The sequence below is a fragment of the Prosopis cineraria genome, unplaced genomic scaffold, assembly GCF_029017545.1.
Source record: "Prosopis cineraria cultivar Desert tree isolate PC_DT_omini unplaced genomic scaffold, ASM2901754v1 PC12, whole genome shotgun sequence".
Lineage (NCBI taxonomy): Eukaryota > Viridiplantae > Streptophyta > Magnoliopsida > Fabales > Fabaceae > Prosopis > Prosopis cineraria.
Window position 1 is genome coordinate 257,927 of NW_026555343.1, and position 16,763 is coordinate 274,689.

The 16,763-nt window shown below is 31.9% G+C and overlaps 1 protein-coding gene across 1 annotated transcript; it reads left to right on the forward strand.

Moving 5' to 3' along the window:
• The first annotated feature begins 6,005 nt into the window (after nt 1-6,005).
• Nucleotides 6,006-8,070, forward strand: LOC129288766 (probable WRKY transcription factor 70). The gene is made up of 3 exons (XM_054925497.1): nt 6,006-6,398; nt 6,513-6,617; nt 7,020-8,070. Exons 1-3 carry the CDS (start codon nt 6,076-6,078, stop codon nt 7,414-7,416), a joined length of 825 nt encoding a protein of 274 aa, XP_054781472.1. The 5' UTR covers nt 6,006-6,075; the 3' UTR covers nt 7,417-8,070.
• Nucleotides 8,071-16,763: the final 8,693 nt, after the last annotated feature.

Genomic DNA, 16,763 nt, shown 5'->3' on the forward strand with positions numbered 1-16,763 from the left:
CTCTTATTTCTCAATTATTGGTCGTTTACATTTACAATCTGCTTTGGTTCAGCTCTATATATTAAATTCTCTTAAAGTTCCACATCTTCCGACCCAATAACATGAGTAGGATTCAGTTGATACTTCTTCAGCTGACTCATAAAAAACATCATGAACGCCCGATAAATGAGGCGGCAAGACAATCTAATAGGCCGCAGGTCTCAATTTCTCCAAAATCTTAAGGGGACCAATAAACCTAAGAGTTAACTTCTTGGCTTTTATTGATCTCCCAATACTAGTCATCGGTGTGACTCTCAGGAATACATAATCATCTATCAAGAATTCCAACAACCTTCTATATCTATCGATGCAGTTCTTTGGCCTACTTTGAGTTGTCAACAACTTTTCCTTAATCATTTAAATCTTTTAAATGGTTTAATCAACCAAAATTCAGACCCAATAAACTTCTCTTACTCAATTCCATTCAACATAGAGGCGATCGACATCTTCTCCCATACAAAGCCTCATATGGAACCATCTTAATGCTAAAGTGGTAACTGTTGTTGTAGGCAAATTCCGCCAATGGTTGATAAGTGTCCCAACTACCCCTCAATTTTATATCATAGGCTCGCAACATATCCTCTAACGTCTGGGTAGTTCTTTCAATTTGGCTATCCGTCTGTGAATGATAGACCATACTAATCCTCAATCTGGTTCTTATTACTCTCGGCAATGTTATCCAGAAGTTCAATGTGAACCTCGAATCACGACCATAAATAATGTCCTTCAGCATTCTATGAAGTCTCATGATCTCATTCACATAAACTTTAGTATATTTCTCAAGTGAATAAGTCATCTTTACTATTAGAAAATGTGCTGACTTGGTCAAACGATCCATAATCACCCAAATAGCATCATAAAACTGACTGAATTCTAGGCAAACTAGTGATGAAATTAATGGATATGCTGTCCCATTTCTACTCAAGAATCCTAAGTGGTTACAACACACCACCCAACCTCTGGTGCTCAATCTTGACCTTTTGGCATATTAGGCATGGCCATATACTTTATCACATCCTTCTTTATTCCAGGCCAGCACCATATCTGCTTCATATCTTGATACATTTTAGTGGGACCAAGGTGAATTGTGTATTAACTATGGTGTGCTTCCTCTAGGATCATCTTCCTTATCTCCTCATTGCTTAGTACATAGATCCAGTCTTGATATATCACATAACTGTCATCATTAAATCTGAACTCTGTGGTTTGCCTCTCTTTAATGTCCTCATGGATTTTAAGGGTAACTTCATCCTCAAGTTAAGCAGCTCACAATTCCCTCTAGAACTCATTTATCACAACCGTAGAATGCATATTGCACAACGTCATCTAAGGCACATAATAAGAGATAATTGCATAGAATTGACAAATAAAGCAAAGTTCTTCATTACTTGAGACTTTAAAAGATCAAACTTCTTGTTAAAAGCTGACAAGATAGAGGCCAATTGAGTAGAAGAATCTTCCTTAGTACTTGCCTTTTGAAGAACCATGTGTCTCTCATCCCCTCTATGTGAATGACTCTCTGATAAAGTGTTCAAGACATTCATAACTTCATCAACAAGCCTTTGGTCATAACTCCCATTAAGAATGGAGGTCAACATAGAGTTAGATTGAGAATTAAGTCTTGTGCAAAAATTCTGAACAATGGCACAATTATCTATCCTATGACTTAGGCATGCTCTCATTATTTACTTGTATCTCTCCCACATAGTATATAAGTGCTCATTAAGTAGTTGCATGAAATTAATCAAATCACGCCTAGCATCAACAATCTTGTTGTTCGAAATAAAGCAACCTCAGAATTTCACTTCTAGATCGTCTCAATTGCTAATAGACCTTTCTAGTAAATTGAGTAGCCACTTTTTGGCTTTGCCTTTAATAGAGATTGGAAATAATCACAGTCTTAAAACATCCTTTAATACTCTGTTTTGCTTGAAGGAATCACACACATCTAAGAAAGACATGTGATGATTAGCATCTTGATATGGAGCACCACTAAACAGGTCAGCAATTTGAATCATGGTAATCATCATTGGCTTGATCTCAAAATTGTTTGCTCAAAATTCTGGCACTATAATGCTAGATTGAGTACTCTTCATGATTTTTCCAACAAAATCACAGATTGACCTATTATGATTTTCCTCAGCTATCTTTGTAACTACTGTTTCTTTATCCTTGTGAGATGAATTTAAAGGTGATGTTGCGTTAAAGAGTTCGTGGATACTTTTCATTCTTGTAGGTGTCTTTTTAGCCTTAGCTCTACATGGCATAAAGTATAGTCCTGCGAGCACAAAAGAGCAAGATCAACAATCTAATTGAGCAACAAACAAATACAATAAAATAAATTGCATAATCAAAAACTACTAAATGTCCTTTAATGCCAGCCTTGGCAATGGTACCAAAAACTTGATGCACACAATTATATAATGGATTATGCAAGTGTATGATTCATAAAATAGTAAGTGATAAATCAAAGTTGTTTCCACGAGGAATCAAATTAATTAATAATTAGGCAATAAAGTCCCCATTTTCATTTAAGTTGAGCAAGGCAAGATTTGGATTTGAATTTGCAAAATAAAGATTGAAATTAGAAAAATGCACTAAAATAAAAATTTCAATAACCACAAATAATTAAGACAACCTAAGGTGGTTAATCCCTTCTTCAATTCATATAGCATGTAATTACCCAAATAAATTCACTTAACATTAATTTGCTAATCTAAAGTATTAATAAGAATAATTATCTTCCAATTAATTACACCCCTCTCTTGAATTAAAATGTTATTCCTAACACAATTACCTAAGAGATAAAAAGGCATAAACTCACTCTAATTTGATTATATGAGTTCAATAGGTATATTCCTATCCTATTGACAAATTAGAATAAACTCTAATCGCATATTACTTAATCTAATAGTCTAATTCAAATTTTCTTCTTTCAAGGCAAAACTTAAACCTCTAAATTCACACTCAATGGTGGCCAAGTATTAAATAGACAAATAAGTACAAGATTAAGTAAACAAAACTAATATTAAGTTCAAATAAATGGTTTAAACATGCTTTAATCTAAGAATTAGTTCATAGCTACTCTAAATTAAGAGAAAATTAGCCACACATGGCTTCCATGATAGAAAAATCGACAATATATATAGCAAAGTAAAGAGAAAAAGGAAAAGAAAAGCTTAATTGGAGCAATCTTAAGCAAAATCCTTAATTTTTTACCAAATCCAAGCTTCTCCAGCCCTCCTTTAGCTCCTTTTACTCTCCATAAACGTTCTGCAGTTGCTAGAGATGAAGAATGGTAGAAAATGAGGTGCACAAACCTTAAAATTTCATTGAAGATCAAATTGTGCGTTTTACTAAAATCACACTTCGCTGCGGTGAAATGCGTTTTCGTTATATCAAACATGACCTATCCAAATTTTCTTTTCAGATTTAATTCCTTTAACTTGGGCTCTAAAATTTTGATCTTTAGGCCCTTAAATTAGATCTCCTTACATGCATAAAACCCAAGTGTCTACTGATGTAACAATGCCCGATCAATATTTAATCTATAGATTAAATATTTAATCATCAATTCTCACTCTAATTAACCCCTTTTTAGTCTAATTTTAAGTACCTACTATACCTAAAATCCTATTTTAACACTATCAACACTTCCATCACACTTCATTAATTTCATTTAACACCCAACCACATAAATAACACCAATTCTTCACCCACATTGATCCAAACATCACAAATCTCACATAGAATTCCTTTAAACCCTAGCCAAAAATTTCAAATCGCTTCAAAATACTTTAAATTTAGGTTTAGAAGCTTGATTTAATTTTTTAAGTCCTTAACTAGACCAATAGGTTTGGTTATAACCTAAGAAAACCAAAATCAAACTTCACATTACCCAAAAACTATAGAAATTTTGCATAAATGAGAGGAAGAAGGAGAGGAAACTTACTCAACAATAATCAAGCTTTAAATGCTCCCAAAGTGACATTGGAGATCAATCCTAACAGCCTCAAGCTTAGTCTCCAACGCTTGTGTTTTCTAATACGCACGACTATATGATATATTCAAATTTTCGTGCATTTGCCAGGCTGCATGGCGCATCCATCATGGCGGATGGCACAGAATGGCTCAAGATGATTTTTGGCCCTTCTTCTATGCCCTGGTTCGCTTGAACTCTAATTTAGCCATCTTTTAAAATTATCCAATGTTCCAATAACTATATTAATCATTTAAAAATATCATTAATTCATAAATATTTTATTTTGATCAATTTACACTTTTAAGCACTTAAAAATTTTAAAATTAAAAACTTAAGATGTTACATCACTTTCTTTCAAATTCAAGCTTGGCCTTAGTAGAAGCGCATAATTGTGCACGCATTTAGATCCCTAAGGGAGCTCTATCATGCAAAGCAATGGGCTCGAGTGCAATGAGAATTTCGGAGAGTAGAAAAAGTGAACACAATTCATTTTTTCAAAACACTCCGTCCCACTTATTTGAGCAATATTGGACTGCTAATGGGTCGAGTGTTGTTCTTTTCTGGTTTGAGCTTTGGGTATCACCATAGTTGGGCCTGACGCTGTGATTTTGGATCAAGCAAAAATATTTTCGTAAATCTATAATTTCACTGAGAAGAGGAATATGGTTTTTTTTCCTCAAAAAAATGATTGAAAATGCTGAAGACATGGGCGCGGGGGCAATGTGTACTTGAGAATTTTATGACGATGATGCTGGTGTTACCAGTTTGAAAAGTGGAAATCTGATGGTTAGATGGAATCCATGTAGATATTTTGGTGGGGCGCATCGCTATTATCGTAGTCATGCTATGCACTGCATATCTCCCCCAGGCATCCTTATTCTTATCCGTGCCTTAGAAAAAAACGCATTATTCCAATTTAATAGTAGTACCTTTATTAAATAAATGCACCATTTAACCCTCACCCGCCAGTTGTCATGCTGGTACTCTTGTTGCCTCGCATTAATATTACTCTTAATTTAAAATATTTTTAGATAAAATTTATTACATATATTTTATAATTTTAACTTTTAAAGGTGTCTTCTAATTAATACTGCATCTATAAATATATTAAATAAAAATGATATAATAAAAAGAATAATATGTTAAAAATATTAATTAAATTTTATTATGTTAGAATATCTTATAATTAAAAAAAATTAAATTTTTTACTTCCTCCTTTTAAAAATGTAAGCCATTTTTAATTGAATCTCACTCTCAATAAAATAATTATTTATTTTTTAATTAATCCTATCTTTTCATATTTATTCCTATTAAACACCTTACAATAAATATAAAGTCATTATTAATAAGAGCACTTTAAAAAAAAGACAATAATTATATCTCGAATGACTAAAAATGATTAATATTTTTAAATATCCAACTTCTTAAAAAATATTTTATATTTTTTAATAGAAAGAGTATAAAAATATCTTACAATCTAAAATGTCGCAATAATTTGCTCTTTATTTACAAAATACATATTTATTATTTATTAAAATTTTATTTATTTAATGTTAACGTTTACATAAAGTATTAGTAATTTAAAAAAATAGAGAAAACTAATAAATTTTAAGAATTTCTTGGATTTCAGTGAGCGATGAGGACCAAAGAGTATCAATGCTGGTGATTTTGATAAAAGAAAAAAAATATTTTGGCCAAAAAAAGATAAAAAAAATATTTTATAAATTAGAAGAAAGTGAATATCATATAATAAACGCACGTTGCTCGCTTGCTACAGGGCGGATGACGTTAGCTTGCTACTGTAAGCACCATGACTTCACCTAGCCTTCGTCACGCACAAACCCAAGTGGCAAAACCTCATTCGTTGGTACACAACACGTAAAGCTGAGGCGCGTGTGGGAGGATTGGCTTGTCAAACATGTGGAACTTTCACAGCCGGCTTCCTTCGTTCCCCCGGGGAAGTAAGAAATGAATCCGCCTCAAATAAGAACACGCCTTCTCTCTATCTTCGCTCTGCCTTGCTCACACACTCTCTCTTTCTCTCACACACAGAAATGGAGAATCTTCTTTCGGATCGTGGAAAGGCAATCCAGGAACTGGAGAGAGGCCGCGAATTTGCTACCCAGCTTCGCCGGCTCATTCTCAACTCCAGCGGAGAAGGAGATGGCGAGGGAACGACACCGTTTGCCCAAGATCTCGCGGACAAGGTGTTGACCTCCTTTTCCAACGCCCTTTTACTCTTGAATCTCCACTCTCACGATTCCCAGATGCAACAACATTTTTCTTGCTTGCTTCCCGCTAAATCTGACGACTCTGAAGATAGTTGCAAGAGTACTTCCGCCGTCAAGGAACGAGCAAGAGGCTCTTATAAGAGAAGGTCTCCACTGTCATCATATTCTCTAATCTTAACTCCCTAATTGCATACAGTTGGTTTGGTTCAGTTTTGGAAATGAATCTTAGTTTACTCACGATACCCGTTTCTGGCTTCCAGGAGAACATCGCAAACATCGGAGATAGACTCCGAAACTCCGATTGATGATGGCCACGCGTGGAGAAAGTATGGTCAAAAGAATATAATGAATGCTCCATACCCAAGGTAAAAAAATACCCTTACTAACATGTTTCCAGCTCTGTAGGACTTCGTTTTTCGATTCTAATTTTCCCGCCCATGTGTCACCCACAAATCCATTCTGTTTTTAAAGGAAACGGTGATTGATCGATCCCGAATAAGAAAGATCGACTATCCTTTTTTGTCATTTTTACTACTACTATTCATTTTGAAATTTTCGTCTATGATCTGATGTCTGATTGGCTGACATGTCTCAAACATCACATGATCTCGTTTCTCATGTCTGGCACGACAGTCACACATACTTCCAATTTCAAACATTATACTGTTGGTGTTATGTGTGTCAGATCACAAATCCTGGTCTTGAAGAAAAAGAACCTACTCCTTGATTTCCTAGTTGTGATCCAAATTTGAACTGTGTGGATGCAGGAACTACTTCAGGTGCAGTCATAGGTTTGATCAGGGATGCCAAGCAACCAAACAGGTGCAGAGAATTCAAGAGAAGCCTGAGCTGTACAGGACAACCTATCACGGCCATCACACCTGCAGCAGAAACTCGCTGAACAGCGACATCATTTTGGATGCTAATTCTCCTTCTCGCCCTTCCATATTTATCAGTTTTGACAATAACCTCCCTGCCAAACAAGCCTTCTTCTCGTCATCCTCGTCCTCATCTCTTCCCACGACCAAAACGCAGTGTAAGGAAGAAATTCCCTCGTCTTCATCGGAGGATTACCTACTCTCCCCGGAATCGAGCCACGAGGATCCCATTTCTGATATGCTGTACGGCGATCTGGTCTTTGGGCCTGAGCCCTTCGACTTTTGATGTATCGGTTTGCTTTTCGACATGTAAAGTTGGTTTTAATTCGTGAGGGTAGTCGTATCAGCAAGATAACAGAGCCCGAGCTTCTTCAGACAGAGCTCTGAGCTTTGAACTGTAAATTATAATCTGTACTGGCTTTTGATTTTTGACTGGTTGGGTGTAATAAGAATTTTTCAACGATCTATTCCAGATCGATAGGCTTTAGATTTAGACTGTATCGAGTTTGAGTTGGTCGCAGAAAGCGGAGCATATGCTGCAGGGTGAACGGGATTGATACAATGTAGTAAAGAAGGACCGGGGTTTTCAACGAGTGATTGATATGGGTGAAGAACAGTTATTAATAAGCACGTCTGTTCTTTGTATATGTATACAAGGGATTAAGTAACAGTGGTTGGTGGGTGAAGGGTAAAAATACAGAGAAGAGAAATGGTATACGGCCTAAGAGGTTTTGGGTGAATATTAGATAAAGGAAAGTGAGAGTGAGGTTGGGATAAACGTGTAATGACGACAATGGATTTCACCAAGGGAAGAAGTTAGACCATAGTTGAAGTGGGTGGTGGGCTCGTCTGTCTCCCTCTGCACGAGATGCTTTGAAATTTCTCGTTCCGGAGAGAACACCTTCACGGCTTCATATCATATCATTATTATTATTATTATTATTATAAAAAACATTTCCCAGCAATGTTACCTTTAATAAGCAAAAGTTCAGTTTTTTGGCCAAGGCAATCAACGGGGGATTAGGCTTTGCTCTTGGGATGGGAGGGTCCGCTGCATCAGCACAAAATCTGGACCTAAAACAATATAAAAAATTTTAAATTTAAATAGTATATTAATGATCCAAATATAATATTTAAATTTTTTATAAATTGACTGTCCAAACATATATATACTTTGAACAATGTATATTTAATATTAAAAAAATTTATAAATTGATTATTTAGAACTAGATATACTTTGAATTGTGCAGATTTCTACTAACAAATTTTTTTTAATAAATTATTTTTTAAGTAATTACAAGTTAAATATTTTTACATTTAATTTGAATAATTAACGTATAAAAGTTATAAAAAAATTAAATATTAAATTTGCACATTAATATTAAACGTAGACTGTCTAGACTAGTAACTATATTTATTAAAAAATTATAACTTTTTATTTTAATAAAAATAAAAAATAAAACATCAAATTAGGACTGTCCAAATTTATAAAAATAAAATTTGGATGGTACATATTTTGTGCTGATATAGCGGAGCCTCGGAGCAACAAAGCCTCAGAGGAGTAAGGTCGACTCCATCAACGGGTTCGCTCTTACTTGATTTAAATTTTAACCACACTGCCAATTCCAATGTCCAACTTCATTGTGATGGTTGTATAGGGGTCACAATTGATCATATAAACCAAAACCATAGTTTTGGTAAAAATCACCCAAACAACCCCATTTTCTCATAATAAATTGTTTGTACTAAAACCATGTCTTACTATGAGCTAAGAAGAGTAGCTTATCAGAATTGATTTCAACGTTAGCTACATCTATAAGTTGTCAAAAATTTTACCTCCCAAGCATACCCCTCCAGCGAATTTCCGATATTCTGTGGTTCAACTCCACTCCAGCTGCACCACGTCGTCCTCCCATCTCTTGCAATTGACCTACGTCTGCCATCTCTTGCAAGTTTTATAACTCCTCTAATCTCTCTATCATCCTTTGACCATTTTTGTCGTCCTCCAATTCACTCTGATATGCTCATATAAGCAAGTTTGTCATCTCTCTACTCCAATATCCTCATCCCATCTCTGTTTGCTTGTCCTTTGTCGTCTTTTATTTAAAAAGAATATATGCATTTTGATGAGTGTCGTGGGAGCGGGTGTTACAATCTACCATTTTGTTGCATCCCTAGAGGGTGAAGGGTTTTGTGTCTCTCTCTCTCTTCAGCTTTCATATTATTATTGATACATTCAACCTACTTTTTATTTTGCACATATTGTTTAGCCAATAAATTCACAAAATTTATATTATTATTATCATTATTGACATTAACATTAACATATTTTATTTATTAAATAGAGTTCAACAAATTTTAAAATATTATTTGCAATTTTATCAATATTCACATTTTTTAAAAAAATAATGTTCTTTATAGTAATTTGTACATATAAAATTGATTTTGATTAAATTATTCAAATATCTTCAATTTCATTAAAATTAAATTTAGAAAATATTATCTAAACATCATTACATTATAACATCATCAATTCTAATCAACATTAATTATATTAAATCATTTTTTTCATTTATCCAATTGGAATCTAAAGACATATACTGTCCAGCACGCTTACCAACTAGCAAGCCGCAGCTCTTCTAGTCTTGAACCACATGATCTTTACCTTATCTAACTTTGCTTCGCCCACCTTTCTTTACGGAAAAAATTAAATGAATAATGTATTTTTTAGTCCCTTACATTTTGGAGAGTTATTTAATTTTTTAAGTTTAATTTCTATCATTTCAGTCTTGAAATTTTATAAGTTATCTAAGTAGTCCTTAATCTTATAACATAAAGTAACACCGTTAAGTTATACTAACGTAACTAACGGAATGATGAGATGGCATCCATATAGACTAATAATGAGGGAAGAAAAATGTTGACTTGGATAATGAGAAAAAACATATTTAGAACAATGGAAAGCGAATTAAAAAAACAATATGTAGACTCAAACAAAGAAGAGCTTGAGCATGAAGTCTCTAAATTTACATGAAGATCTCTCGCCGTCGTCTCTCTTTGCCGGTGACTCTCCATCCATCTTCGCGTTCTCCTTCTTCTGTAAGTGGCGACCCTCCATCTCTATTTGTGACCTTCCATATTCCGCACTCTCTATCTGTCTTGTCCTAATGGGGCTTATGGGTGGAAGGCTTCCCTATAAAGGAATGGAATACTCATGAAATGAAAAAAGAGGTTAAAGTGCATTTTTACCTCTCTATGTTCCTTTAAGATGTGCTAAGTCCCCTATACGAATAAGTAGGGCATTTTTTTTTCCTAAACCATTTTTAAGGGAACAAAAATTCCCCTCTATTAGTGATTCATTAATGGAAGGGAATTTTTGCTCCCCTGAAAAATAATTTAGGGGGGAAAATTTTTCACTTACTAGTGCTGGGCGCTAAGCACTTTTCGAAGAAAAATATAAAAAAAAATGCACTTTAATCTCCTAAAATATACAAATGATAATGAAATCTCATAAAATATCATGGTTCTTAGTCTCTTGGATCAAAAGAAACATTTCTTTTCCAACTAGCATTCCTCCTCGCCTTAGAATGGGTTCTTATTAATGAGTAAGGGACTTTTTAATTTGACTCAAATATATGAGTGTTTGAATATTTGTGAGGACTAGTTGGTAGATCTTCATGATATTTTTGTAGCTCCCTCCCTTCTCCTTTTCTAATTTTTGCCTTTTTAATTTTTAAAGTATGTTAGGGAGAGTCCTTTGATTGTTTCTCCTCTTTTTGTGTCACTTGTATATTACATAAAGATTTCTCAAAAATAAGAAGACTAGTAGTTTTAGCAAATTTAAATATTAATTCTCCCTTAAACACATTAATTATGGTACCTTCAGTGGTTAAAAATGATCTTCCTAATATAAATGAAACATTCCAATCATCCTTAATGTTTAAAATGATAAAATCTGCAGGAATATAAAGTTTACCAATTTTCACTTTAACATTCTCAACTAAGCCTAGTAGATATCTGAGTAATCCATTTGTGAGTTGGAGAGTCATATTAGTCATCTTGATATTTATTATCCAAGTTTCCTACATAAATAATAAGGTATTAAGTTAATACTAGCACATAAATCACATAAAAAAATTTCAATAATATTAGAACTACTATCATGAGGAATAATGAAACTCTCTAGATCTTTCAATTTAGGTGGTTGTTTTTTTTTTCTATACAATGACTTTGCACTTCTTTGTAAGTGTCACCTTAGCATATTCTTCCAGTTGTTTCTTGTTTGAAACCAACTCCTTGACGTATTTGGCATAAGTATGTATCTTTTTTATTGCCTCTATAAAAGGAGTATTGATTTGAATTTTTTTAAACATCTCAATAAATCTCAGAAAGTCTAAACCTGGATCTTTTTTTAAAGGCACCCATGATATGAAATGAGGGGTATATAAGGTTTGACTTTAAAGGGAGAATGACTGCTTTGAGTTGTATTATTAACTCTAGGTACCTCAATTACCTCATCATCTTTATTTTTTTTGTTCGCTTACCTTTTTAATATCTTTTTAGCCCTGTTTTCAACCTCTTGAAGTTCTTTACCATTCCTTAGGGTGATTGCCATAATTTGGAAGTTTACTTTGACTCTTTTTGATGAGTAAGTTAGCCAAATTGCTTATTTGAGTCTCCATATTACTCAAAAAATTGCCTATTTCCAATTCCACATTCTTTATAAAAGTTTGAGTTGAAGCAACTGCTTGTTTTAGTTGGTCAATCTCTTAATTCATGCTCTTTATGCTATTCATTTGGTAAGTCATTAATTATTCATAACATTATAGGTAAGCTATAATTAATAATAGTTAGTATTTTACATTTAATAATAACAAATATTTATAACTTTACAATCATATACTTGAATGTTTTCCCAAATATGTTCTTTCACATATTCCAGCACATCAAGCCAATCTTCAAACAAGATACTAGGCTTGTTACATGATAGGAGCCCAAGGTAGTTGAAAAACTTGGCCTTATTTGGCCTTTGCGATTTCCACCACTAATCAAACTGGATTGGTAATCTGTGGCCACTAGTCCTATTCAAGGTCAACTCTCTTAGTTGCATGCCTTGTCTACCCCTCCTTATTGACTGGCTTTGACTAGGATCACTATCACCACTCTAAGCAACATCTACAATCAACCAACTCTGAGTAACCTCTACATCATAGTAATGATTTGGTAGTATATTTTCTTTTAGAAACATTATTTAGAGTAACTCTAGCAACCATGTGAAGTTCTGGTCATTCTACCCAACTCTTGCCTTTAAGGTAACTAATTTTAACACTTCAGATAACAAACTAAAATTAGTACACCCTGAGTTTAAAGGCTTCTTTGCATCAGTGCACAAGTTGTCATACACATGTGCTTGTTCAAAGGCTTCTTTCCTAACATTATAGATCATGTCCTTTAATTGATTTTCATCCATATCTACTTCATCATTAAGATTATGATCACCTTTCACATATTGAGAAGTACCACTACAATTTTTCAATCATTTATTATGCCAAATCCATACACTATAATTCTTGCAAATCCCATCGCTAATCAAGTGTTCTCTTATTTTGGCAATACTTAGTCTCCTCTCATTCAAGCAATTTACACAAGGATAATAGAACTTTCCACTATTATCAACAACATTTTTCTTAGCAAATTTCAAAAATTCCTTCACCCTATTATCAACTCACACTTATTTATCTAGCATTTATTCATCTACTATCCATATGCGACTACCTAAAGGAGAATAAAATTAATGTGTATGTTATCATTTTCAAACTATTTCAAAAATATAAATTCCTAATTAATCTAAGATTTTAAGTAATTTAAGAAGAAGAATAAATTTAAAAAAAATTTGGTAGTGTCTTCCCTAAAAATTAGACCTCTCAAAACTCTTAAAAAATTTTACAAGAAAAAATTCATAATTTTACACCAAATAAATAGGCACATGCAACAACTTGAGGTCTTATAAAGTCACTAATAGTACTCTCAACAAAAATCAATATCAATAACAAGTAAATTTGAAGCAATTTAAGGAAAATAATGAAATTTACAAAATTTTGGCATATTTTCTTCTAAAAATTAGACATGCAAAAAATTTTAACAAGAAAAAAATAACAATTTTATACCTAAACAATCCAAACAACAACAATATAGGGCATTAAGCAACTACTAACAGTACTCTTAATAAGAAATTGTACATAATAATAATTAAAAGTAATTAACTAAAATATATAACAAAAATTTAAAATAATTAAACTAAAATTAAAACTAAAACTAAAATTAAAAATAATTAATATATAAAAATTAAAATTTAAGAAAAGAAAGGGAATTATACCTATTTGGATGAGGGAAAGGGAAGGAGGGAAGCCAATGCGCCAAGGGGGAGGCTAAGGGAAGGAGGGAGGAGAGGGAGACGAAAAGGGGAGAGAGTGGGAGGCAGGCTGTGACGGAGTGGGGGACGCTAAGACAAAGGGAGGGAAGTAGGGGCAAAGGGTGAGGCCAAGATGGAGGGGGATGCCAAGGGAAGTACACTAATAGAGGGGAGGAGGAGTGGGAGGTTGACGAGGAAGAAGAAGATTGAAAGAAGAAGAAGACTGAACACTAAAGAGAGGAGGGAAGAAGAAAATGAAGAGAAGACTGAAATTAAATGTGCCTTTTTTATTAATTTTGATTTTATTAATTTTGAATACTTTTAACAACGGGTGCCATCTTACCCACTATTAAAAGTTATTCAATAATAGGTGAGCTGGTACTCGTTGTTAAAAGTATTCAAAATTAATAACTTTCAACAGTGGGTGAACTAGCACCCGTTGTTGAAAGTATTTTATTTTATTTAAATTTTAAACTTTTCAACAGCAAGTGCCAACTCATTCGCTATTGAAAGTTAATTTATTTTATTTTATATTAATTTTAAACTTTTTCAATATCAGGTGGGCAGGCACCCAATGTTGAAAGAGTTTAAAATTAAGCGCCCAATGTTAAAAGTAGTTTAATTTATTTTTTTTTTTAAATTTTTAACACTTTCAACATTAAGTTAAAGGATGCCTAATGTTAAAACTATTTTCTACAGCGGTTGAATTGGCACCCGATATTGAAAGTCATATAGTGGTAGCGAATATAACAAAAATGCCATTGACTCTACTTTTAATAGCGACTATCTTTTAATCAATGTAAAAAAGTCTCCTATCAAAGATAAATTTTGAACTAGTATGAGGATAATGATTTTGGACCTACCCATTAGCCCTGACGGGGCTAATATGAGTTATTTAAGTATTTTACACCTAAATTAGAAGTTTTTATAAGGTTGTGAATTTAGCTTTAAGGTTTCGGACAACCCTAAGCACTTTGATGAAGAATTTGAGTTGTTAGATGATACATTAGTTATTATTTAAGTTAATAAAAATTAAATAAAGTTAATAACAATTGATAAACTCATTGGAAGTGATAGTGTACTTGTAGTTGGAAAATTTAGTTAATAAAATGTGAGTTTAGGAGTTAGAAATGATATTTATCTCTATCTGGGAAAATAAATAGAAAAAATTAATTACTTAATCCTTATAATTTTGACCTAGTTATAACTCAGTCGCTAAATTTTGACTCGTTGTTACTCAGTTTTTATAGTTTTAACTCAATTGTAACTTAATTCCTGAACTTTACCTCTTGTAATTTAGTCTCTATAGTTCAACTACTTAAATAATAGTCCTTATATTTTAAAAAACAAAATTATAAAGCTTAAAAATATTTTAAACTTTTAATATTTATAACATTTATAAAGATTAAAAATGTTTAGTAATTTAAAATATTAGTAATAAATTTTAACATATTTTTAATTCTTATAATTTTATTTTTTAAGATATAAGGATCAATATTTAAGTAGTTAAAATTATAGAGAATAAATTGTAAGAATTAAAGTTCATAGACTGAGTTACAACTGAGTCAAAATTTTAAAAGAATTGAGTTATAATGAATTAAATTTTTGAAAATGAATTACAATTGAATCAAAATTATAAAGATTAAATAATTAATTTTTTGAAATAAATAATTCCAACTATTAAAGTTGGATCTGGCAAAAGAAGTTAATCTCTTATAATATGATGAATTAAGATTTAAATTCTTTTTAAAAGAAGTATCTATATTTAATGATCAATTATAATTTAAATATGATTGTCTCTAATAAAAAAAAATCCATGAGCGATCTAAAAAAACCATCCCACGATTTTCATGTGTGGCGAGAGGTCTTTTTATTTATTTTGGACCAAGCCCAATACAAACAAGCAAGGGTGAGGGCAGCGGACAATGAAGGTGCGTCCCTATGAAGATTTACGATCCCAAACAATTTATTGTTTTGTTGATGTGAATTGTTACTATTAAGTGTCAACTGAATTTGAAACTCGTTTTACATGCAATGGACAAATAATTAAATAAACGACTAGACAAACGGGGGAGGATGGTTGGTGGCAGTGGCCGAAAAAGGGTCTAGGATAGGCGTGTTAAAAAGAAAAAAATAATAATTATTTAATCTCCATAATTATAACTCAATTATAACTCAATTCTTGAACTTTAACTCATTATAATTCAGTCCTTATAATTATAACTTTATTGTAACTCAATCTCTAAATTTCATCTCATATAATTCAATTCCTATAATTTTGACCACTAAAATATTAGCCCCTATAGTTTAAAAAATAAAATTATAAAGATTAAAAATATTTTAGACTTTTAATATTTGTAATATTTAAAGATTAAAAGATTGAAATTATAATGTTCTAAAATTTTAATATTTATCATATTTATAATAAAATCATAAAGATTAAACTTATGTTAAAATTTATTACTAATATTTTAAATTATTAAACTCTTTTAATCTTTATAAATATTATAAATTTTAAAATTTTAAAATATTTTTAATTTTTATAATTTTATTTTTTAAAAAATATAAGGATTAATATTTAAGTGATTGAAACTATAAGAATTAAATTATAAGAGATAAAATTAAAGAATTAAATTACAGCAGATTTAAAATTATAAAGATTGAGTTATAATTAGTTAAATTTTAAAAATTAAGTTATAATTGAGTTAAAATTATAAAAAATAAATAATTAATTTTTTTAAAAAAGAAACATAAACAAGTGGGGTCCTAAGGGAATCTACACGTGTCCCTTCTTTTACGTTCACGTGCTTCATCCTCATTTATATATTTTTTCTTCGGGCCACTGCCTTCAACCTATATATAATCTATCTATCCATATCTATATTATATGGTATATATTTTTATATATGTAAAGTATATCATTGATGCTGTGTATCTACATTTGATTGAATAGAAATAGTAATAATGATATAAAAAATCTTTTGTAATTTAAAATGTCATGTGTTGTTGTTGTTAAAATATCATGTGGGCCTTATAGTAAAAAATAAGATTAAGATGCAAAAATATCCACTAAGTAGTCAGCCAGGAGTATCCAGTAGTTTAAAGTGAAAAAAAGGATAAAAATGCCCAAAATGTTATCAAAGTAGGTGCAAAAGTTACCAAAATGTTGACTTACCCTAATGCCATTAGTTTTCAATGTTAAATACTAACTACAGTTATTA

Coding starts and splice junctions, on each gene's coding strand:
- LOC129288766 (XM_054925497.1), top strand. CDS start 6,076: ATGGAGAATCTTCTTTCGGATCGTGGAAAGGCAATCCAGGAACTGGAG. Junction 6,399..6,512: donor AGAGGCTCTTATAAGAGAAG/GTCTCCACTGTC, acceptor TCTGGCTTCCAG/GAGAACATCGCAAACATCGG. Junction 6,618..7,019: donor ATGAATGCTCCATACCCAAG/GTAAAAAAATAC, acceptor GTGTGGATGCAG/GAACTACTTCAGGTGCAGTC.